This window comes from Hyperolius riggenbachi, chromosome 6 (assembly GCF_040937935.1).
Source record: "Hyperolius riggenbachi isolate aHypRig1 chromosome 6, aHypRig1.pri, whole genome shotgun sequence".
Taxonomy (NCBI): Eukaryota; Metazoa; Chordata; class Amphibia; order Anura; family Hyperoliidae; genus Hyperolius; species Hyperolius riggenbachi.
This window is the reverse complement of record NC_090651.1, coordinates 284,017,668-284,043,631: the sequence shown is the minus strand read 5'-3', so window position 1 is coordinate 284,043,631 and position 25,964 is coordinate 284,017,668. Positions and strand designations below refer to the sequence as shown.

Sequence of the window (25,964 nt, the reverse complement as noted above, 5' to 3'; positions counted from 1 at the left end):
TAATATACACACACACACACACATGTAATACACACACACACACACACACACACACACTTATATAATATACACACACACACACGTAATACACACACACACACACATATATATAATATACACACACACACACACACACACACACACTTATATAATATACACACACACACACGTAATACACACACACACACACACACACACACACACATATATATAATATACACACACACACACACACACACACACACACACACACACACACACACACACACACACATATATATAATATACACACACACACACACACACACACACCACACACACACTATACACACACACGTAATACACACAGACACACACACACACACACACACACACAATTCTCCTCCCAAGTGCTACCTCAATCCATCAGGCACATGGCCTGGGGTCCCCATATATATCAAGCGGGATCAGGTGTATGGCCCAGTGTGTTTATGTGTGCAGCCCCCCTCCTCCATATTGAAGCTCCCTCTATGACTGGGAGGAATTCAGTATTTAATGAGACATTTGCAGAAAGGCATACATGGGCTGTCACTGCTGACCTTTTTATTATAAAGCTGCCTGTCTAGGTTGTCTCTGGCTGGCTTCAGTTTCTTGCATGGCTCACCTGGAACAGCAAGCAGACCTGGTCTGCACACAGGCTCAGTGATTGAGAAAATACTGCGGCTCTGGATCAGCATAACAACCGGGCAAACAACAGTTATTTTATCAAGAGGTTAAAAAGTATTGAAGAAAACTAAGATATGTATTTATTTTATTTTTAGTACTTATTTAGTGCTGACATCTTTGCAGCGCTTGTACAGAGTATATAGGCTTGCTACTAGCTGTTCCTCTGAGGGGCTATCAATCTAATCCCTACCGTAGTCATATGTCCATCGCAGTCTAGGGACAATTTAGAGAGAAGCCAATTAACTTTTTTGTATGTTTTTAGGAAACCGGGGTGCCCAGTGAAAACCCACGCAGACACAGGGAGCACCGGTACATACAAACTTCATGCAGATAGTGCCCTGGCTGGGATTTGAACTGGGGACCCAGCACTGTGTGTGCGCGCGCGCGCACACACACACACACACACACACACACACACACACACACACACACACACACACACACACACTACAAATTAGTTACAGCATGTCAAGCTCAAATACAAAGTGGCATCCGCAGTTCACCGCTGAGGGGTTCTACCCCTTGAGCACCAGAGCGATTTTCACCTTTTTGCTCTCCTTCCATTCATTCACCAATAACTTTATCACTACTCATAACAACAAAATTATCTATATCTTGTTATTTTCACCATCAATTAGGCTTTCTTTGGGTGGTACATTATGCTTAGCATTATTTTATTCTAAATGCATTTTAAAGGGAATATTGGGGAAAAAAATAAAAAAAAATATTATTTCTCAGTTTTCGACCATTATAGTTTTTAAATAATAGATGCTACCATAATTAAAACCCACATACTTTATTTGCCCATTTGTCCCAGTTATTACACCGTTTAAATTATGTCCCTACCACAATGCATGCCACCAATATTTTATTTGGAAATAAAGGTGTATTTTCCAGTTTTGCGTCCATCACTATTAACAAGCCCATAATTTAAAAAAATAACAGTAATGTACCCTCTTGACATACATATTAAAAAATTATTTATGTATATTTTCTAATACAAATATTTATATTGGGTAAATATTGGAGAGTGTAGGAATTAACTAGTTACATTTTAAAAATAATAGCAGGTCTTTTTATTTTAAAAAAAATGGCCACAAGATGGCCTCAGTCATTTTTTTATGCATCCTGTAAGCATACAATTACGCTTGCAGGAAGTGAATGGTGGATGCGAAACATTCTTTTTCTCAGAATGATCACAGCTTCTCAGAGAAGCCGCTGATTATTACAAACTGCGTTCCCATTCATTGATCTCTGGGCTAACGGGCGGGGGCGAGGATGCGCACCGGAATGTGCTGGAGCACGCACAGCAGTGGTAGCGTCTGAGATACGTATATATATATATATATATATATATATATATATATATATATATATATATAGCTAAGATGAAGTCTGCAGGGGCGTAGATATACTGTACCTAATACATAGGTACCCTTATAAAGTTCTTTGGTGTCTAATGCCCCCACTCCCTCCCCTATAAAGTTCCCTGGTGTCTAGTGGTCCTCCTCCCTCCCCTATACTCTGGTGTCTAGTGTGCACCCCCCTCCCTATACAGTTTCCTGTTGACTAGTGTCCCTTTCTTCCTTCTTTAATCATGTGACATGCAGAAGGAGAACCGGGGAGTAGAACGAGGGGCCTCTGTAGAGAATAGATGGATATTGACTTCCTCTCTCTATCCTATACAGCCTAGTGTGCTCCCCCCCATTTCCATACAGGGGCCCCCTCCTTCTTTCCATCATGTGACATGCAGTGGGTGAACCAGGGGGTAGAGCAAGCGCCTGCTGTAGAGGATGGACATCTTTGGAGTCCTGAGGAAAAGCACAACTATTGCTGTGCATCTACTCTGCATATACTGGGTCTGGGAGATTAATGTGAGTAATGTGTTATCTTTCTACCATCTTTTTCTGATACCCTACATGTACTGTCACTATAAATGTACAGAACACAGCAGTAACCCCATGTAAATCTCATTAACTACATTCTGCTGCTTCCATCTCAAAATATGCATGTGTGGGGCTTCTGTGTGTCTGCATGGGGTTCAATGACTGCATTCTTGGGTTAGCACCAGTTACCTCCTAAACCTTTACATGACGTTATTTTCACTGGAGTTCCTCTTTAAGTCTTGTGAGTAATGGTATACCCCCATTCCCCTTTACTAATTAAAATTTATAAAGATGGAGAAAAAACTATTTGCATAGCAAAGTTTTCTAACAATCTGGACACCAGAAATAAAGAAATACGTTACTGGTATTAAGCCTTATATCGTAAAATATGCTACATATTGGGCCTGATTTACTAAGGTCCTGCAGGACTGGATAGATGTTGAAAACATAAATCTATTAAAATTGTCTGTATTGGGTTTCAAAACCTTACAATGCACTTCTTGGTCATAGCAGAAAATAGTGAGGATTGATACCAAGTTAGTGTGTTTGTGTGTTTACAGACACATTGCAGTAGTCCACACTATGGTTTGATATGGTCCAGGCAAGGGTTGTAAACACTGCAGCGACAGACAATTTGTAATAAGTCCAGGACAGGTTTGCTGGATCACTTTAGTCCTCCACTGTTGTGCAAGATAACCAAAGTATATCCGACCAATGGACTCAAAGAATGATTATTCTCAAGCTGGTCTTCGGCAGCGATAGGAACAATTGGCTACACTGGCCACTGATAATTTGGACGCCGTCATTTGACTGTATTAGTATTATTATTATTGATTTATAAAGCTCCAACATATTCCGTGGTGCGGTATGGGAATTTGGATGCCAGCAACTTTTCTTGTGAGTTTTTGATTGGGTACCCCCCTATTATTAAATAGCCAATGCACAGACTCAGTAAATATGATGCCAATGCTGATGACAACAGAAAATAAGTATCCATAAGGTTTAGACAGCAGTATGTAAGGGTTAGGCAATAGGATACAAGGAGATTTGTTTTGATGGCTAGTGTAAGGAGGCTAGAGAAAGGCATGAGGAAGGGGGTTTTATCAAGAAAAAAGTTAGGGTTAAGGAGGAGAGGTTAAAATCCAGTATCAGGATTGGTTTTCCATCAGTATGGAGGTTACCATTAAGGACACATCACACCAAACACGATACAGAACTCACTGCTCTGAACCACCTCTTTTCTGCTGCTGCCTGGACTCTGCATACAGATACAGTACATGGCGCGGTTTATGACTGCCATAGTTTGATGCGTACTGTGTAAAAAATACATTAGTCTCATTTTCAAATGGTGTAAATGAGCAGCCCCATTCACTTGTACTGAATGGGTCTGTGCCGCTCTGTACTCCCCTGATCAGCAACACTGTGTGTATGGAGGTTCGGGTTAGGTTTCAGGAGTTCATACTGAGAAGGGAGGTTAGATTTATGATCAGGAAGGGGTTCACATAAGTGGGAACAGCTTGATGGGTAATAGATTATTATTATTATTTAGTATTTATATAGCGCCAACATATTACGCAGCGCTGTACAGTGTATATATATATATCTTGTCACTAACTGTCCCTCAAAGGAGCTCACAATCTAATCCCTACCATCGCCATATGTCTATATTATGTAGTGACTGTACTTTAGTCTAGGGCCAATTTTTAGGGGGAGCCAATTAACTTATCTGTATGTTTTTGGTATGTGGGAGGAAACCGGAGTGCCCGGAGGAAACCCACGCAGACACGGAGAGAACATACAAACTCTTTGCATAGATGCGCTCATTCCCTGTTTACTACAAACAGGCACAATTATTATTGACCTGAGGAAGCTGGAAACGCGTTGTCTGCTATTGTGCAATAAACTTATATAAAATTGCTAAATGATTGGCTTTTTTATCAGGCAAAGTAAGCCAACCACCTCTCCTTTTTGCCAGTTTTAATTTTTTTTCTTTGTTTTTTTTTTTGTGTGCCTCCACCCTTTAGTTACATTAGCAGGAAAGATTATAGTTCAACAACAAGAGGGAATTAACATGGGGTGGGGGAGGGAGAATATGGGGATCAGGAAGAAATTCACATTAGGTGAAAGGTTAGATTGAGGAATCAAGATGGGGTTCACCTAAGGGGGATCAGATACAGCAAGTCGAATTACATGGAGACAAACAACCATACCGTCAATTATAAAAAACATTACACAGTCAAGAACCAGCTCTTGTAGTCAACTCTGTTCCTGTTCCAACCAGGGCTGTTTTTAACCAAAGGCATTCCAGGTCATTGCCTAGAAAGTCATTGGTCCTGGGGGGTGTGCCATGGCCCCTGATTAATCACAGCTCTGAACGTAGCCACGGATACAAAACTTCATGCCTGGAGTAACAAAAAAACACTAGTAACGGCCCTGGTTTCAACTGTTCATCAAAGCATGCCCAAATATATAAGAAGACTGTGGCCACTTTATACAGGACCGAATGCAGCCTGGTACATATACTGGCTACTGGTAGAGGTGTCTGGGGATGAATGTTGGGCATATACAAATAAATAAAATCAAATGTGTAACATATTAACACAACATTTGTCAATCTTCAGAAAACATCTTCACAGGAAGTCGGAGGAGACAAGCTTCTGTGCTGCGGAAATCTTTCCAGCAAATCTTTAAACACAAGTAACAACCAGTTTATAAATATGCTGCATGTTTTGTGACCATTATTTACATTCACTAAAGTCAGATGCTCAACATATTTTCCAGCACGAGATGAAAATAAAGACGAGTGGTGGACAAATCCAACACTCACCCATTCATATTTGGCCCCTAGGTGGCACAATGTGATTGTGATTCTGCATTGTCGTTTTATTGATAAAGGTTTATACATAACACAGCCTATTTCCCATGGGCAATATCCTAATTCCTGCCTGCAACATGTAGCTAGCAAGGAATCGCTGGAATATTTTTACATGGCCAGCTGCAGGATTGCTGGCAGCTGGAGTGATCAACCTATCCCATTAAAACCTTACACATACTGAACTGAAGTGTGCTGAAAGCTAACACACTGACAAAGTTTAAAGTGGACCTGAACGAGATCTTCCTCTCTGCTCTAAAGGATACCCAACACCATAATAATAATAGAAAAACATTTCTTTGTTGCAGCCGATACAAATCCTGCAATAAATCTGCACTATATATACATAAACAGCGGAGCGCTCAACAACACCGGGAAGATCTCTTATTTAAAGTTCATTAGTCCCTTTATCATAAGAATAAGTCCTTCCATTAATATAGGTCACTTATATGTCTCCACCAGTCTTCATACACTTCAGTATTCCATGAAATATTAACAATATACGCTCACCAGAGAGAATGGCTAATCAATCAAGATCAGCAAAACACGTATTTGGCCCAGCCGGTTAACTTCTCCCTTCTCCGTTGACACTCTTCTTATACTCATAAAACATGTGAAAAGATAAACTCCAATAGTGTGATACTGTTATAACAATGGAACATCTAGTTTCACCAGTGCTCCCCTCTTTGCCAACACTGTCACCCAGCGTTGCCTCCACCAGTTAAGTAGATAAGCCTTTCACCGGACTTAATGGCCAAACCCTCACAGACCAGCAAGCAAGCATATATGTTGTAAACCTCTGTCTTCAATGCCAAGAATCTAGGACTCAAACAACGCTCGTCATAGCATAACTCCGTTTATTGACAATAGTATTTAAAAAGTAGTGCACTCACATGTATCTTCATGTGAGGCTCCGAATGGCCAAGCCCCTGATGAGTCGGATGACAAAACTAGTAGGGCGTGGCCTGGAGAGCCGGTGAGACGCTGAAACCTCGAGGGGAAAGTTATATTTTATATGCACAAATTTTATGAAGATACATGTGAGTGCACTACTTTTTAAATACTATTGTCAATAAACGGAGTTATGCTATGTCGAGCGTTGTTTGAGTCCTAGATTCTTGGCATTGAAGACAGAGGTTTACAACATATATCAATTATATACACAAAGAAAGAAATTGGCTCTTGGGTGCATACCAAAAACGTTTTATTTTTAGCAAAAGACATAAATATCTCAACAAACATGTGTCATATCTAAAAACCTAAGAACAAGACCACCCTACACCCCACCAGATACCCCAAAGGAGGCTGCAGTCCTCCTTAATGGCCAAAAAATGGGAAGCAACAAAGCTGAAGTCCTGATATTATAGTATCTTTATTATCCTATAATATCAGGACTTCAGCTTTGTTGCTTCCCATTTTTTGGCCATTAAGGAGGACTGCAGCCTCCTTTGGGGTATCTGGTGGGGTGTAGGGTGGTCTTGTTCTTAGGTTTTTAGATATGACACATGTTTGTTGAGATATTTATGTCTTTTGCTAAAAATAAAACGTTTTTGGTATGCACCCAAGAGCCAATTTCTTTCTTTGTGTATATAATTGGTCTATTTTTGTTGGCATGGTGCATACTTTAAACAGTAAATGTTGATGCTAAGCATATTGAGGTAGTGTTCACCTTAGTTGAATATTCCGCCCCATGACTCTCCTTTTTTCAGTGGTGCTACTTTACAACATATATGCTTGCTTGCTGGTCTGTGAGGGGTCGGCCATTAAGTCCGGTGAGAGGCTTATCTACTTAACTGGTGGAGGCACGCTGGGTGACAGTGTTGGCAAAGAGGGGAGCACTGGTGAAACTAGATGTTCCATTGTTATAACAGTATCACACTATTGGAGTTTATCTTTTCACATGTTTTATGAATATAAGAAGAGTGTCAACGGAGAAGGGAGAAATTAACTGGCTGGGCCAAATACGTGTTTTGCTGATCTTGATTGATTAGCCATTCTCTCTGGTGAGCGTATACTGTTAATATTTCATGGAATACTGAAGTGTATGAAGACTGGTGGAGACATATAAGTGACCTATATTAATGGAAGGACTTATTATTATGATAAAGGGACTAATGAACTGTAAATAAGAGATCTTCCCGATGTTGTTGAGCGCTCAGCTGTTTATGTATATATATTGATTTGAGTGGGGTACACACTTCTTTTGCGCAGCGATCCAACAATGGAATATTTAGTGTATGCCTACTGAGTGATTGATGAGGAGCGCATAATCAGTGTATTATATATAATAAATCTGCACTGTTTCTGCTTCCTAATTCATGGAAGCAGACATATTGTTAACAGCCTGTGCTTTCAAATGAGCTTATCTGCCATCTCTGCCTTGGCAGTCATGTGACACAGGGGAGAGATCAAATTACAACTTGTGATAAGACACAAATGAGGGGGAATTAGACAAGCTAACCTCTTTAAATACATACAGGGTGCATTTCTCTATGTTTTCCTTCTGTCCTGTGCAAGAGTTCAGGTCCACTTTAAGGGGTACTGAGTAGCGTTTTATTAATTTTTAAAAAACGAGCCTCCCCATAAGAGAGGTACGTAATGGTGTGTGCCGCTGGGTGTGCAGAGGGAGTACCTATGGGGTACTGCTCCTCTGACCCTGGGCATGTGGGGTCCTTCATCTTCTCAAGCCGACCGCAGCTTCTGCCGGCATTTGTAATTCTCGGCGGGGGTCACGCAAACGCACACCCCGATGCATGCTGGGACATGTAGTCCAGGAGATGCAAGTACAAGTGTTCAGTACACATTAAAGGTCACCTGAAGCGAGAGTGATATAGAGGCTGCCATATTTATTTCCTATTAAACAGTTGCCTTGTTCTCCTGCTGATCTTCTGCCTCTAATACATTTATGGAAGCTGCCATATTTATTTCCTTTTTAGCAATATCAGTTGCCTGCCTATCCTGCTGATCCTCTGCCTCTAATACATTTAGCCATAGCCCCTGAACAAGCATGCAGCAGATCAGGTGTTTCTGACATTATTGTCAGATCTGACAAGATTAGCTGCATGCTTGTTTCTGGTGTGATTCAGACACTACTGCAGCCAAGTAGCACAGAAGGGCTGCCAGGCAACTGCAATTGCTTAAAAGGAAAAGCAATTGAAAGCCACCAGACTGACCTCTCCCTGATGTGGCCCTGATTTGTGTGATGCAGCAGGTGTATTTCACATATGTCCTCTTTATCAAATGCCTGATCTGGATATAAAGAAATACATTCATGTATGTCACTCCAGTCTGTCACAGTGCAGATGAAAGGGAACGTAAGTACAGGATAATCCATTTTAAAGACATCTATTGACCCAGACATGAATATTTATGTGGATAAATGCTGCCTGCCTCTGCAGAAGCCTAAGCTTCCCCACTGACCCAATACAGGGGAGCAATATGGTGTGTCTAATCCGTTATCCTTTTTAGGGGTGACTTTATATTCGCCTAGGCTCATGTTATATCCAGTGTGATTAATCGGAAGCAGTCAGCCTCTGAGACACCGATTAAATTCTAATTAAACTGCACAGAGTATCCCTGACCATAATTAAGATAATTATCAGCGATGCAGAGCGCAGCAGACAAAGCACAGCTCTCCAAGGGGGTTTGGTTGTGCCGTCACCTAGTACAGAGTTCTGTCTAATGTGATAAGTGTATATTACTAGTATAATATCCAATCTGCAAACACACACAGCAAAAGGGTCACACTAGTAAACGTGACTGATTGTTCCGCAATTCTAAATCAACAAGAAAATCCCCTACATTAGAGAGAATGATGGTATGCAGGACTAGCCTAGGTAAATCTCTGTGGCCCAGACATATGGAGCCCATAAACACTGCATGACTACAGCGTAACACAGCAGGGGATATGCTAGCTAACCCCAGAAAGTCAACAGCAAAACAGCCTGGATAGTCTTACCTTTTAACATTCTGTGGGGATATTGTACATAAATGTATTTATTTTATTATTGACTGAGCAGTAGTGACTGCCTACATGTAAAAATGGGCCACTAGTAGAATATCGGTAAAATTACCAATATTCTACAACTTAATTATGATAGTAAAATATACCAATATTTTACCATGACCTGACCTAACCCTAGGGTTCTCCCTTTACCTATGTCTAACCCTAAGACCCCCTGTTGGTGCCTTTAACTCTTCGCCTTAAGTCTATTTCCATCCCCCACGCACCTAACCTTAACTTCCCCTGCAGTGCCTAACCTTAACTCCTAAGGACGCGTCAGTGAGTTGGGTGTCGCAAAACTCCCCGGTGGCATTAAATACTATTCCCCCTCTGAGTCGTCATTTTTATTTAAGGTGTTTGACTTTTGGATGGGAGACACTGTGATCACTAGAAAGTACCGAAACAGAAACTTGCCTACTTAAAGAGACACTGAAGCGAAAAAAAAATTATGATATAATGATTTGTATGTGTAGTACAGCTAAGAAATAAAACATTAGGAGCAGAGACATAAGTGTAATATTGTTTCCAGTACAGGAAGAGTTAAAAAAATTCAAGTGGTTATTGATGCAAAAGAGCCACTGAGCTTCACGACTTTCAAAGTCGCAGAGAGCTCTGTCTTCTGAAGCTTGTTATCTCAACTGTCTGTCACTGTATTTTCTTTTTCTCTTCAGAGGACAGTTCAATAGTTCACGGGCCTGCTCTGTAAAATCATTTAGAATGCTGAGTAGTGTGTAAACTGCAAATATTAGAGAATGATGCAATGTTATAAAAAACACTATATAACTGAAAATAAAAATATGAGACTATTTTCTTTGCTACTAATGTTCTAGTAATTATCTGTACTACACAACCAATTCATTATATAATTTACTTTTTTTCCCCTTCAGTGTCTCTTTAAAACAGAAGGTATTTGCGATTATTCAGGCTGGAGTAAGCATATGAGGTGTTCCACAATGCATCACTCCTGAATATGCAAACCATCCCTTTATAGTCCCAGAAAAACTAAACACACCTCCAGATCCGCTGGTATGCGATGATGCGTCAGCTTGTTAATAGGGATGGCATGCAATCAGTTTGATCAGCTGATTTGTAATGCTCTGATTTACTGTGATGACTACCTAGTTTAACGCATGATTATGACCAGCAAATCAGAGCATTACAAATCCATCAATTAGCTAGCTGATCAAACTGATCACATGCTTCTCCATGAGTTCTCCTAAGCATTGCCATCCCTACTTGTCAATTGTACTGATGAGGACAAACTACTCCAAAACAGTCTGCATGCATGCTGGATTACTATGGCTCTGTTCAACTAACAAGCTGACGCATCATTGCATTCCAGCGGTTCTGGATGTACGTTTCCTTTTCTGGTGCAACAAAGGGACAATTTGCATATTCAGCAGTGATGCACGTCATATGCTCACTCCAACCTGAATAATGGCAAACACCTTTTGTTATAACAAGGAAAATGTCTGTTTTGCATAACATTTCAGTAAGAGGGCTTTTTGGTCCTTTGTAGCCCCTTACACACTCCTAGGAGTTCTGGTTCACCACAAGCTTGCTGTGCAATCTGTAACTATATAAAGTATCCAGGGAGCATGTTGTGTGGCGCCACCTTTGCAAAGAATAGTGACTGGTGTTTTGAATGAATTTTTAAAAAAGTGCGGCCTGATACATATTTTTTAATACCCTGTAATTTTATTTTTATTTGGTGAATAAGATTTTTACCCATGTAGTATAGATGGAACATATAAGAAAACCTGGTTGCCATGCAATGGAATCAAGAGCTGTAACGCAAGAGGACTTATTACAGAACAATTGCTTCGCTGTGTAGGGATGAGCATTTGTATATCTGCTTACTAAATAAACTCCTTGAAACTGTGATGACGCCTAAGAAGTTCTATCTCCTATGCTATCGTAAGAGAACAGAGGCGCCAGCAGGATAAAAGGTAATAAAAATGTTCAAATTTGCTGGGAGGCAGTGGTGGACTTACCTCCGGAAACCAGACTCAAAATACTGTCTGAATTAAACAAATAAATGTATTATTGGTACCCCAAAAGATGCAACGTGTTTCGCAGGCACAGCCCGCTTCATCAGGCAATAAGATAGGGGACAAACAGTAGCTCGTCAGTAGCACGAATAGCTCCTTTGCTTTAAGCTATATCACCCAACTTATTTGGCTTTCAACATGGGGGTTTCTTTGTGGCAAACAATGTTCCTCTTCCACGATAAGCACCCTTTTCCCAACGTTAAGAGACACGAAAACACAGTAATATTGCCCTGCATAGCCATTACACGGCAATATTACTCTTACTACCGGCACTGAGTAATGCAGGTTACGATATTAGCGCGACCTCCGGCACTCGAGTGCACACTCCATGCACTAATCCTGCATCAACTGAATTATTTGCACCTCATTGAACATCTCAAGTAGGAAATTCAAGTATGTCAATTTGGAGGTCCCAGCCAGCTGGAATTTGGAAATATAGCACATATGCACAGTGGGGTCACAGTCCTTCAAAAATAACACATACAGTATGAAGAACAGAAAAACACAGATGAAGACAAAAAATAATTTGATAAGTTAGACACTGATGCTGGATCGTGATAAAACACATTTTAAGATTGGCTTAGTGTGATAATTAAAAGAGTTTCTGGAATTGATTTTTACTATCGGAGTGCATCTGTGGGTGCCACACGGTACACGCGTGCGTACACGCGTGCACACACGCGGACACTTTTTGCCGCCAATGGGCTGGCGTTAAGTGGTTAATTCTTTATCAACAAGGGGTTACAAAGTTACCCTTTTTAATTACTCTCCTGGGTGGGAGTGGTGATCTGGTCACCTTTTTTGAGGGCTACTAAGCCAGTACCATAAGTTCCCCTTGACTCCAATTCAATTATCCCACCTTCCTTTTTGGAGAGACAAAGGTAGAAAAGATCATGACATCCTTTAAAGTGGTCTGAAACTCTGACATAACATTCAATAAAAATGTGCTTTCCTACTTTTTATTACTCATGCAGTTATCATATTTGCTTTTGTGCATTAAGTAATATTGTCGGTCTACAAACTACAAGTTTCCAAAGTGTAGTTTGTCTTGCCCTGAAACCCACCATTGCATTTTATTCAAACTGCTTTTTGTTTTATATTAACATCTTCTAATTAGCTGTTCTGAGCTGTTTGTGTGCTTGAAGCACAGATAGTTTCACATAGAGCTTCTTTTCACTTGTTACACTATGTTTATACACATGTATCAACATTGGAATGCAAACAAAGAGACTGTTATCTCCAATTTGGATGCGGATTTCAAGCTGAATAGCAGGACAAAGTGCTTTGTTTAACCATTTCAGTGATGTTCTGCTAAAAAAAAAAATGGTGGGATAGTAGCTTTCAAGCTGTAAGGAATCTTTTAGAGCAAAGTAGAAATGCTTTCAGACCACTTTAACATAGGGAAAAGAGTGCTTTGCAGGGGTGAGCTTCACAAGGTATCCCTCCTCCATGTTGAAACTCATGAGGGATGGCACGGTTCAGAGAATAGAGGCTACACACTTGTTGGCCTTCCTGCCCTAGTCACCCAGTATGCATGGCAGGTATCTCCAGCAGTGCCTTCAGTTTTTCACATACTACAAATGTGCATATAAACACAGATTAAAGATATGTGCGCTGCACACTAGACATCACTTCACACTACCATAGCTCCTCCCCTTCCCCCCCCCAAAGAAATATGCAGATTGCCCACTATCTGACGCAATGCCTTGTTGTGAACAGGGAAACATGCACAGTCATGCAAAATGCCCTATTCATTTCTAATCGGCTACTGATGGAGGTGGATTTCTGGTAGTCCGCAGTTCTCTGCATGCTGAGGTGAGCGGGATGTCATTGCATCCTGCCTGGTTATTATGTCTGTAAGGTTGTACAAAGCCAAACACCACTTTTGTGAAATTAAAGGGAACCAAGCACCATGTTTTTTTTTCTAAAAGCTATAGGAGCTGCCATGGTCCCCCTCCCCTTCTAGCTGCCCATTATTTATCCAGGGGAAGGTGTGAAGATAACATCTGTGACTTTTCTAAACTCTTTGAAGCACAGTGGTTTAACCTACGTGCCCCCCCCCCCCCCCCTTCCCGCGATGCCTGAAACCTCTGCGGTTGGGCAAGCCACAGAAATGGGAGGAAATAGAATAAAGGCTTCTGCTAAATTTTTTGATGTAAAAAAAGAATTTAACATTTACTTTTTTTTTAATGAACCACATTGTTAGCATGCATATTAAATGTGCTGTTGAGATGCCCTAGGTGATAAAACTGGTGCTTGGTTCACTTTAAGAATAAGAAAAAAGTATTTCCAAAGCTGAGAAAGTGACATTTACAACAAAGGCCAGTGGTTAAAATTATGGAATTGCTGTATTTTCTATGCAGACTTGCACATTTTATTGGCATCCTCTGAGAATTGCTCTCTGCAACATTCACCAGCTGTGTTCATAAATATCTCTGAATGATGACAGTAGATGCTGCTGAATCATAGCAAGCCAATCTGTATGACTTATACATACAAAACTTCTATCTCTGGATCACATACATATACATGAATTCTATTTCTGGACAGATACTTACCCTGATGACTCAGATGGAGAAGATGGAGAAGCACTGCCCTGGTGACCTTCATACTGCTGCACCATTGCCCGCACACTCCAGTAAGGGTTTCCTATCTCTTCATCCACACTGCTGGTCCTGAAGCCAAATAACATAACAAAATATATAAAATGCAATGTCTAGTGGCCACCTCTCTCCCTTATAAAGTCCCCTGGTGTCTAAAGCCCCTCTACAGTTCCCTGGTGTCTAGTGGCCCCCTCCCTCCTCTATACAGTTCCCTGGTGTCCAGTGCTTTCCCCCTCCCTCCCCATATGGGGCCACAAAGATCTGGACCCAGAAAAAGTTTGAGTTACATCTAGACATTTCTCATGTAGAGCTTGATTCACAAAGCTGTGCTAACCCAGTTAGAGACTTTAGGCGTGATAACCATTGCACCACGCTGGTGAAAAGCCAGTTTAGGCGTGATAAGTTTAGGCATGATAAGTTTAGATAAGTTTAGATCACGCGCAAAGTCCCCCACGCAAAGCAGCGCCATTAAACTATGCGAAGTGCACCAGACTTTGCTAGCGCAAAACTTTTGATCAGCTGTGCATATGTGCTATAGTTATCACGCCTAAACTTATCACACCTAAGCTTATCACGCCTAAACTTATCACACCTAAACTGAGTTTAGGCATGATAAAGGGCTTTTCACCAGCATGCTAACTGTTAGCACCGCTTTGTGAATCAAGCCCATAGAGTATATATTTGCATTGAGAAGTTAATAAAATAACGAGGTACAATAGAACTTGAGATAACTCAAGAGAAAAGTTCTGTTCATCAGGTCCAGAGTTCCCTGAGTTTACCGTAGTGTTAGGATGGAATTGCACTTTTGGTCAAATGATTCTTATTTGTATTGTATGCCAACTACAAGCACCACAGCTGGGAACACCTCGCCTACTTAATAACAAGTTTCAAAAGACGTTAGGCAATTAAACATGCTTGGATGAAGCTGGTCATACGCCATACAATTTTTTTTAATTGACATCTTTTACGTTCAATCAATCTGCTTGATTGATTGTATTGTTTGTAAAATCAATTGGTATGCAACTTCTATGCAGCTTGCAATTGAGACAAGAAAATTCCGCATAGCTAATCAGTCTAGGCTTGACATCACTGGGAGGGCGGGGCTACATTCAATATACAACAACATATAGATATACAAAGTATTTCTGATGCTGAAACCAGTAAAATTACAGTGACAGTGGGTAACTTGAATAATTTACTGCATTCTATGATATGTCACTACAGTGCCTCTTTAATAATATGTGCACTTTATATGGTAATGAAAAGTGTAATGTTATTAGTATTTTTTACTGAAGAGAAAAATAAATTGTTATTAGCATTTATTAGGGCCTATTTCCACTACAAGCATGCGAATTTGCATGCTATTTCCTGGATGCAAACCCGCAAGCTTATGCAAATTCACATGCGTTCGTGCCTGTTTTTTGCATATGTAATCGCTGTTTTTTTTTTCTTTTTTTTTCCAGTTTTTTTTAACTATTGGCATACTCGAAACTCCGGGTGCCCAAAATGGCTCCGACTCCTCGACTCCGACTCCTTAGCCTAATACTTAACAGGGCTGTGGGTTTCGTACAAAAATCCGACTCCGCAGTGAAATCAACGACTACGACTCCAACTCCGGGTGCCCAAAATTTCCCGACTCCGACTCCTCGACTCCGACTCCACAGCCCTGCGTGAAAATGCAATGTGGCATCCGAAAACTTGTAGTACTGCTGTCCAGATTTTTTCTGCGCGCGAGTTCTGGATACAGTGGAAACAGGCCCATTGAAATACATTGCTTTGTGAATTTGTGTACAGCTAATCCACATGAATTTGCATGTAGTGGAAACGAGTCCTTAATGAGATTTTATTATCTGCGCTACATGCTTGCACAAAGGGTTAGACAAATAGTTCTGCTGTTTTAGAAAGAAGACTGCAGCAGGTTGTGGCAGTACAACATTCTGAGCAAGGCAGAAAGATCAGTGACTATCCACAATTAATTGTTCTATGCTCACTGTCTACACTGAGGCTCTGTGCTTACTGCCCACAAACAAGATTCCCAATCTGTGCAGACACATTGCAAGAAACAATGAGAGTGCCCAATACACATCTGGATGTCATCAGAACGCACAAACCCTGCAGCCAGATAGCAGAGCCTCATGCATCTTCTGGACAAGCTGCTGCGAGGCAAAGTGCAGGGCACTGCGAGCAATGCTATCTGCTTCCACCAGGACAGCTACATCAATGGAAATTACAGCACTGATGCCATCAGCCAGGAATCCAATAACTCAGCAGGTGCTTGGAGTTTTTCTGTACTTTGTCTTTCTGGGCGTGTGTGATTTGCTATAATGATAAATCAATTAAAACCCGTGGCACCATGGAACACAATGCAGAACTGGGCATTTATAAAACTAATGGTTCATGAAAGCTCCATTGATCGCCAGGGCTAAATCCAGCACAAGGCTTTGTTTATAGATCAAGCATCAGACATGTAATTCAGAATCATCACCGATTTCCTCAATATCTAATGCAATTATACACTAGCTAGCAAAGAAAGGAAACCGCACAATCATCGCTGAGGCTGTATGTTCCCTCTGTGATAATCTGTATTTCCAGCTTCTGGCAAGAATTCAAAAGCATGCTGTGAGTTAGTCTGCCACATGAAGCATGGTTCCTGTATGTACAGTCATTAGACAGCATGCTTGTCTGGGACAGTCACTCCTGCAAACACCACTGTGCTCTGTGGAAGGTGCAGTAAATTATTTTGCTTCACACTCTAGGAAAATCCTGTATTACTTTTGACAAGTCTGGAAAATGGTTAGAATGCCTTTGCTTTCTTAAGCCTGGTACACACTTTCAATTATGATTGACCAATTACTGACCAATTTTACCACCTCAATGTACTATGAGGGTCATTAGATATTGAATACTATGAGCAGATGTTTGGGTAAACCCTCATACTACCTGGAGGTGGTAAAACTTGCCAGTGATTGGCCAATCATAATTGAAAGTGTGTACCAGGCTTTAAAGTGAACCTCCAGACTAAAAATCTACTCAGCAGCACTAAAAAGGCTCGGTGTTTCTTTAACAGTTTCACAGCATCAGAACTTTTTGTTTTTCTCACCTAAGCCTCATTTTTAGCTGCACAGAAGCTAAGCTCCGTCCCATCAAAAAAATCTGCCCGGGCATTATTCCTCTGATGCTGTGCAAATCATGATGGGATTTCTGATGTTGTTGTTCTCATTGCCTAGCGCGCGCAGCTGGTAGGGGTGATCAGGACACAGGACAGTTGGAACTGTGACTCAAGCTCCCTGTCACCTCCTTTCAACCAAAAAAATGGCTGCCCCATCAAAAAGATGTCTGCCTCCATAAAATCATAAACATTTGCCTGTTCTTCTAAAACAGGGTGGGTAAGAGATTATATTACCTATCTATTTTAATTAACATAACTAATTTAACTTAATGACAGTATGTTTGTTTAGGCTGAAGTTCCCCTTTAAGGACAACTGAAGTGAGAAGAATATGGAGACTGTTATATTTTTTTTCTTATAAACAATATCAGTTACCTGACAGCACTGCTGATCTATTTAGCTGCAGGAAAGTCTGAATAATACCAGAAACAAGCATGCAGCTAATCTCAGATCTGACAATAATGCAAGAAACACCTGATCTGCTGCATGCTTGTTCAGGGTCTATGACTAAAAGTATTAGAGAAAGAGGTTCAACAGGCTAGCCCGGCAGCTGTTATTGCTTAATAAGAAATAAATATGGCAGCCTCCACATACCTCTCGCTACAGTTGTCCTTCAAGTCACTGTCCCAGAATGAGCATGCAGATCAGATACTTTGACGTTGGTCTGACTCTACTGGCTGCATGCATGTTGCTGGTGTGTGACTTTAACAACAAAAGCAAAAAGATCACCATGACAGGCAGGCAATTGACATTATTTATAAAGTAACGGAGATGGCAGCCTCTGTATTCCTTTCACTTTAAGTTCCCTTTAAAACACACTTGAGTCTGATGTGGAAATCACTACACGTTGTTCAAGTACATTTTAGACAGACTGGGGCAAAGTGAAACATTGTCCTGTGGTGTGATAAATCAGAAAATTAACTCCCAATGGAATTCCAAAGAGAAGAAGGACCATTTTTTATTGTCAACACACTATCCAAGTGCCAGCTTCCATGGTAATATGGGGAACATTAAAGGTAAATAACATTTATATTGCGCTTTTCTCCTGGCAGACTCAAACTGCCAGAGCTGCAGCCACTAGTAGGCAGTAGCAGTGTTAGGGAGTCTTGCCCAAGGCCTCCTCACTGAATAGGTGCTAGCTTACTGTACAGGAAAATTGGAACCCAGGTCACCTGTGTCAGTGACAGGGCCCTTAACCCTTAATACACAAGGCAAGGGTAGCTTGAATGCTGAATAATATATACAGCTTTTGTAGCAATTAATGAATAATGAGTCCAGGAGCTAAAATGACTTTCCTGCAATCCAAACCTGCCACCCACTGAAACCGTTTGGTGCATTATAAGGCAAACATACAGCAAAGGGGACCCCAAACTGCTGAGCAGCTGAAATCCTATATCAGACAAGAAATGGGACAAATGTGCACTTTCAAAGTTACAGTTATTGGTCTCCTCTCCAAATGTATACACAGTACAGGTAAACAAGGGGGTGATGTGTTGCGTTTCCCCCCCCCCAAAAAAAAAAGTAAACCCAAACAGATTAATTTCCTCGGAGAACTTCCTGTATTCAAAAGCTGAGTAGTTGAGAGGTGAGCAGCTGCCCCCTACTGGCCATTCCCACAGTTGAGATGCTATTCTTACATTATTCCATCATTCCAAAGTACAAAAACATTGGAAAGTGGAAACATCATGTAAATTGTTTGGTTTGTAGCAAGTTACATCACCAGGCCTTACAGGTCCAACAGAAAAATGTGAGATGTACATAAGAGAAGAGGCCTGGATATGGCTCATTTCTTTATTCAGTGCCTCTATGAAGTAACATATTGCTGGCAAGTGTCAGTAAGCTCTTACCTCTGTCTGTAGCGGGAGACATCTCGCCCTGAGCGTGACATGTCTAGACGGACATCTGCAAGTGCAGCTGCAGCCCCCTGTGCCACAGCTGTAGTAGACTGAGGGCGGTGATTGGCAGAGGGAACACATTGGCTTTTTCCTGATGCTCCCATCGCGTTCTGGTTTATGGATCGTCCTGACACTGGCTTAAAATGAGCCGCCAATGTAAGTATTATTCTCATAATGGATTTCAGATTGCCATCAACTATATCTGTGAAGAGGAAAATAAGGAGGTCATATTATAACAGCATTTAACTGGGTCACCAAAACGCATTTTAAAGCTACAGCTTGTCATGAGAGAAAATGGGATGCTCAGTTGTCGACTTACTTCTAAGTAATGCTAGGTTTTCTTTATTCTATTATCTTCTAAATCAGAAGGTATGCAGATGAGGCACCCTGACTATCCTGATGTACAGTACATACCCGGCTCCATTCATTCATTAAACGTAGTCAGAGGTGTTGAACACTGCAGTTAAGTGTTTTTTTAAATGATCCTTACATTTTAACTTACAGAAAATTAAAGAGGCACTCTAGTGACTTATAGCAGAATGCAGTAAGTTATTCAGGACACCGACTTAAACAGTAGTTTTCCTGGTTGTAGCATCAGATCTATATATTACTGTATAGTGTATAGCCTCGCTCTCCCAGTGATGGCTAGCCTAGGTTGATTAGCAATGCAGAATTCTCCTCCCAGAGCATTTTGGAAGATAGTCCGTATTGTATTCAAAAAAGAAGATAAATCGGCACAAGATGTCAGATTGGCAGCTCAGGAGCAGCAGGTGCAGAAAACTGCTTCAACAGTCACCTTGGTGCCCACTCAGTGTTGCTAACCTGGATAAGGAAGCTGGCCGGTGAGCTTTCCCTGCAGGTTCACCACTCCTGCTCCAGTTATATCCAAACGCAATAAGGAAAAGTATATTGGTAGGTGAACAGAGGCGCCAGAAGGATAAAAGTACATAAAATTTTTAAAAAATTGCTGGGAGGAAGTGGTGGACTCGCCTCCGTTAAAGCAGACACCAAGGACTGTAAATATATAGATATACACATTTATTGAAAATACCCCAAAGATGCATCTTTGGGGTATTTTCAATAAATGTGTATATCTATATATTTACAGTCCTTGGTGTCTGCTTTAACGGAGGCGAGTCCACCACTTCCTCCCAGCAATTTTTTAAAAATGTTAAGTACTTTTATCCTTCTGGCGCCTCTGTTCACCTACCAATATATTTGAGTCCACCCAAGGTGGAGGGGTGATCTACCCCCTTTCTTCCTATCTACAGAGAGCGACTTCTTAATCCTGAGTGAGGACAGGTCTAATCTCCTCACCTGCCTAATGAGTGGTTACCTAGGTGGTAACCCGTGTTTGTGAGTATTACCATCTCACTGTTTCATTTATCCAATCAATTTTGACATACTACACCATATTGGGCTCTCGATTTCTCTTCAGCAATAAGGAAAAGGCACTCCACTGGCTTCAAACTTCCCTTTGTTTTATTGAGAGCATGGACACATACATGTTATGGGTCACCTGACACTTGAGGAAGGGTCAGGTGACCCGTAACATGTATATGTCCGCGCTCTCAATAAAGCAAATGAAAGTTTGAAGCCAGTGGAGTGCCTTTTCCTTGTTGTGTTTGGGTGCAGACAACTGCGCCTCCAGACAACAGCAACCGTCCAATTAGCACACAAAGAGTAGAAAAATCCGGGCACCAGTTGAATTTGCACGTCACCTATTTATTTATCTCCTGACACCTTCAAACATATATGCAAGAAATCTTGGCCTTACAGCCATTTCACAGGGATGCCCTGCTTCTTCAGAGGCAGCAGATTATACTGCAGCCTCTGAAGCATCCCTGCGAAACGGCTGTAAGGCTAAGATTTCTTGCATATATGTTTGAAGGTGTCAGGAGATAAATAAATAGGTGGTGTGCAAATTCAACTGGTACCCGGATTTTTCTACTCTTTGTGTGCTAATTGCATTCTGGAAGACTAGGCATTATTTTCATTGGCTTCAGAATTCCCAGAAAAAAACATTCCACAGAGATGCACCTGAAAGAACTAAGGATGCCCCCACCTTTGGTAAATTTCAGGGCGAGGAAAGATTTTACAATGGGAAAACACTAACTAATTTATAAATGAATAGAGTAAAAAATTAAGCCATTTTATTAATTCTGTTATTTTCACTACTAGTAGGCCCAAATTGCTCTTTGTGGTATTAAGCAGCATACACAAGCACAAAATCTGTCGCCTGCAGAGTTTGAGAGTCAATCCCTTGAGCAGCACTTCAGGGATGAGTGCCGCATACACATGCTGCTAGGCTACAGCCTCACAACATGGTGGGCCTGATTCACAAAGCAGTGCAAACTGTTTGCACGCCAGTGAAAAGCCCTTTATCACGCCTAAACTCAGTTTAGGCGTGATCAAAAGAAACTCGCGCGCAGGTATCGCGCAGTGCATGGCGCGGTGCGCGCGCAGCGCCCATTAAACCCTATGGGACTTTGCTTCACGCGATCAGCAGCACAAAGCGGTGCTAACTTAGCTAGTGCTACAGTTAGCACGCCTAAAAGGTTTTAGGCGTGCTAACTGGGTTAGCATCGCTTTGTGAATCAGGCCCGATCTATTAAAGCCTTTTCTACTGCAAATCACAATCAGGATCGCAATTGCACTGCAATCTAACACGAATTGCATCTATTTTCAAACATGGTTTTCCATGCTTTGGTCTTTTCATGTGCTCGCTATTATGTTTGGTGCAATTGTGCTTTTTTTTAAAAAAAAAGGAGCAGTGTTAGGAAGCCTTGCCCAAGGACTCCATACTGAGTAAGTGCTGGCTTACTGAACAGGAAGTGCCGAGATTTGAACCCTGGTCTCCTGTGTCACCCAAAGCTAGTACTGCGTTTAGATTAAAATAGCAATGATCAACGAAGTGGGAAAGGGCCACCATGATTACATTGATAATCACAGTTCTGCAATTTTCTAAGCCCCAGAAAATCACATTTCATCTGATTTTAAAGTGTAACTGTCACAAGGGGAGGAAGAGGATTTATACTTACTTGGTGCTCCCTTTGAAGTCCGTCAGCTTCCTCCCCTCTGTCCTGTCCCCTGTTTTGCCGCTGTCAACACGAGTAAAGACCACACTCCTTCTCAATCCCACTCCCAAGGCCAGGAGCACTCTGCATCTGCGCAATTACAAGACTTAGCTAGCCTATGGCATGCGCAGTAGCCCGCGACTACTGGGGCTGACAGTGGCAGAATTGAAAGGACCAGACAGACCCCGAAAGAGCTGAAGGACTACATGGAGCTGGAAAAAGCTGAGATGAACTGGCACTGCCGAGTTTTCACTGATGCATCAGGGCAGCTGTACACATGCTAGATTCTCAGGAGAAATAGCCCTGATAGGCCACCTTGTACGAGAACACTAATGCATGTATCCCGGCCTTTACGCACTATGTACTCCGTTAAGACAGACTGTTCAGAAATTCCCACTGTCCTGCAGGAGTAATTAGCTGCAAAAAGATATTTTCCTGTAAGGGCTGTTGCACACCAAGAGTGCTCCTGAGCTCTTTTAAAAACACTAGCGCTTTGAAAAGTGCTTGGCTAATGTATTTGAATGGGATGAAATTACACCAGAGTGATGTGATTTTCTCCCAAACGCAAATGCGGGTCCTGCAGCATTTCTGTGATTTTTTGAGGCGATTCAGCCTCAATGTGAAGTATAGGAAAGTGGAAAATCGCTCTGAAAAGCACTAGAACAGAGCGATTTTCCAAGCATTTTTGTTCCAGTTCTACTGTAACTAAAAATAGAAAACGGCGCAAAACGCTACACCAAAACGCTCCAAAACTCACTAGGCATGATTCAAAATCGCTAGGCACATGCCTAGAATTGCCTTGAAAAATTACTTTCAAAAGCACTGAGCATTTGAGATTACGCTAGCGCTGTTTGGTGTGCATTGGCTCTCACTCACATTGACAAAGCAGCACATGTTGCTCAATCAGCATTAACTGCATTACCTAGGTAATGTGAGTGTTGTTAAGAGTAACATGTGTTATGCTATCCTAGCGATGCTCACGTTACCTAGGTAACATGGGCACACTAATTGTACAACGTGCACTACCCTGTCACTGTGAGTAACAGTAAAATTGCCATGCGCTGCCTACTCCAATATATTAGAGTGACATGTACTGTTGCTAGGAGAGAAGGAAGAGTAGCGCATGAGGAATCAGCTTCCGGCCAGCAGGGTAAGTAGAGAATGCGCTCAGGAGTGTCTTCATGCGACCTTAGAGGATACCTGTATACACACTAGACTCTCAGCCGAGATGGCCCCGAACGGTCTCCTTACCGAGTTCCAACAAGGGTGTCTACTATGTAGCTTTATTGTCTGGTAGCTCTGGTCATACAGCGAAATCAAACGCATAGCACTGAACAACAGACATGAATCACAGGTAGAACTTTTAAATGTCTTAGGCCCATATGCAATTAACTACTTCACCTGAGTTATCTCTAAGGAGGTAATTTTCATCTTCTCTTTAAACTAACTTTTCAACATTTAAAAATTGAAAAAGTACCCAAAAGTTGGTGAAAAAGTACTATCAAATTTATTTTGAGTATTTTCTTGCTTATTGGTTGCCTAAAATGCTTTTTATGACAAGTACGGTAGTGAAAATATCACCTAGGAGAAAACTTAGGTGAAAAAGTTAATTGCATATGGGCCTTATTACTTTACAATGTATTTTATCATTGCTATACAGTATGTAACACTATTGGCCGCTTTGCTGTGTTTATAATGTGGAGGCAGCTTGCAAGTTATTTGATTTGCATAAGTCAGAACTTCTGTGGTTAAGCTAGTTTTTGTTTGTCTTTGTTATTTTTAGATGTTCATGTTTTCTTTTACTGCTTTGTAATGCAAGTTTCGTTTTGTATTAGTAGTTATCAGTATTATGAATCAATTTCATGAGTCACATGCCACTGCTCTGTACTCTGTGGGTGGATGGGTTTGGTTACATTTGATTGGTTCAGTGTTTGTACAGTTCTTCCCACTTCTACTCAGCTGCCCTGCATAAAGTATGGTAACTACACTATATTTGAAAGAAAAGTCACTATGTGTGGACTGCCTAATTTTGTGGCAACATCCTGAAATTACTGATCTCAGCCGAGAAAAAAATCCTGTTTAGGTGCATATCCCTCTGTAATCCCCCAGAAATCACTGCCTCTGCATTACTTGTTCCCTAACTGTCTGTCACCTCTCCACATCCAACCATTCTCTATGCCTTCACAAATCCACTGGCCCCACCTGTAAACCCTTCCTTTCCATTCTCATCTGTCCACCTGCCTACACTCAGAATGTTCCCTCTCATTATTGTGTCTCAATAACTCTCAGGGCCCTTTCACACTGGCGCGATGTGGTGCAGCATTTGACTTACAGCAATGTAAGTCTATGGGGTAATTCACATTGCCTGCGGTGTGCTGTGCCTGTAGTACTCTATCTAACGCGAGGGCATTTCTCTGTTAACATGTGGCTCCTGCGGACCAGAAGTCATGTAAGTCTATGGCAACTTGTGTTTTTTATGTGTCGGGCATGTGTGGAAGCGCGTTTTAGCAATATGCTTCCGCGCACGTGGTCACTTCGGCCACAGGAAGCGAGCGTCACTTGCTGTTGACCGTATGCCAGACAGAGATTACCACGTACTAACGCTGTAATCCCAGAAAGGTCTGGTTTTGGTGGTGCAGTCCCCGGACCGCAGCGCTACCACCAATAAGCAGTTTGAAATCGGTCTCACTCTTCAACCCACTGCTTCACATAAAATTCCACAGCAGAGAAAACTCACTGCTTCAGCAGCTGGAGTGAGAGCTACCAGCCTGACACAGAAGGAGGAGGGAGTGAGGGCTAACCTGGGAGAGCTGCTGCTGCTGGAAATGCAAGTGAGGAGAGAGAAGGAACTTCTGACAGACCACTAGTCCTACAGTCACAATTTGCCTTTGGAGAGGAAGGGGCTGGCACTCATGGACAGTGCGGTGCCCCAGCACTCTCTGCAACTGCACATGTGCAACTACGTTTTTTGGTTGAATTACTATTTACAGGCACAGCTGTCCAAGTGACGTACAGCCCAAAAATAGCTCTATTTTTATGGACTGTCTGTCTAAAAAAACATCAAAAATGCATTCTCCTGCGTCTCTATTGACACACATTATGTACATGTGTTTTTGAAAATTATGCAGCATGTTGTGCGTTTTCAAAAATGCACAATGTAAAACGCACAGTTTTACATGCAGCCCGAAGACTTGCATCAGCAGCTAAAATGCTAGCTTTCCGCCTAGTGTGTTTCCTGCCTCAATGTTTCCTATACATTCCATGTCCAATTAACTAAAAACAACTTACTTGATTTGCATATATTTTATCATTTTCTAACCTCACAATTTGTTTATAATGAGTACAGAGAATAAGTACACCCTGAATACATCAGAAGAAGTACACCCTGAGGTACTCTTAGCACATGAGCTGAGCTCCACGCTGTTCTGTAAGCAACAAAACAGGAAAGACTTGAAATGTAGCCAACTACAAATGTCTGCTATAAAGCTGCTGGTGTAACACAGACATTAAAGCAAATCTGAAGACACTTATTACTACCATAATTATGATTATGCCTTTATGTAGTGCTGACATGTTTTCCACAGCACTTTAAAGGGGAACTGAACAGAGAGGTATATGGAGGCTGCCATGTTTATTTCCTTTTAAACAATACCAGTTGCCTGGCAACCCTGCTGATCCTCTGCCTCTACTACTATTAGCCATAGC

At 41.5% G+C, this 25,964-nt stretch overlaps 1 protein-coding gene across 4 annotated transcripts in view; it reads right to left on the bottom strand.

Annotated features, from left to right (window-relative positions):
- DIXDC1 (DIX domain containing 1) overlaps positions 1-25,964 on the bottom strand; it is a 226,577-nt gene that overhangs the window by 97,436 nt on the left and 103,177 nt on the right. For 3 of the 4 annotated variants that reach the window (XM_068240948.1, XM_068240947.1, XM_068240949.1), the window contains 2 exons: positions 19,135-19,384; positions 14,076-14,192 (listed from right to left, as the gene is read on the bottom strand). In XM_068240948.1, coding sequence (XP_068097049.1) covers positions 14,076-14,192; positions 19,135-19,384 — 367 coding nt within the window. Of the gene's footprint in view, positions 1-14,075; positions 14,193-19,134; positions 19,385-19,501; positions 19,838-25,964 lie in introns of those variants that run through there. The other variant, XM_068240950.1, reaches the window with a different exon arrangement.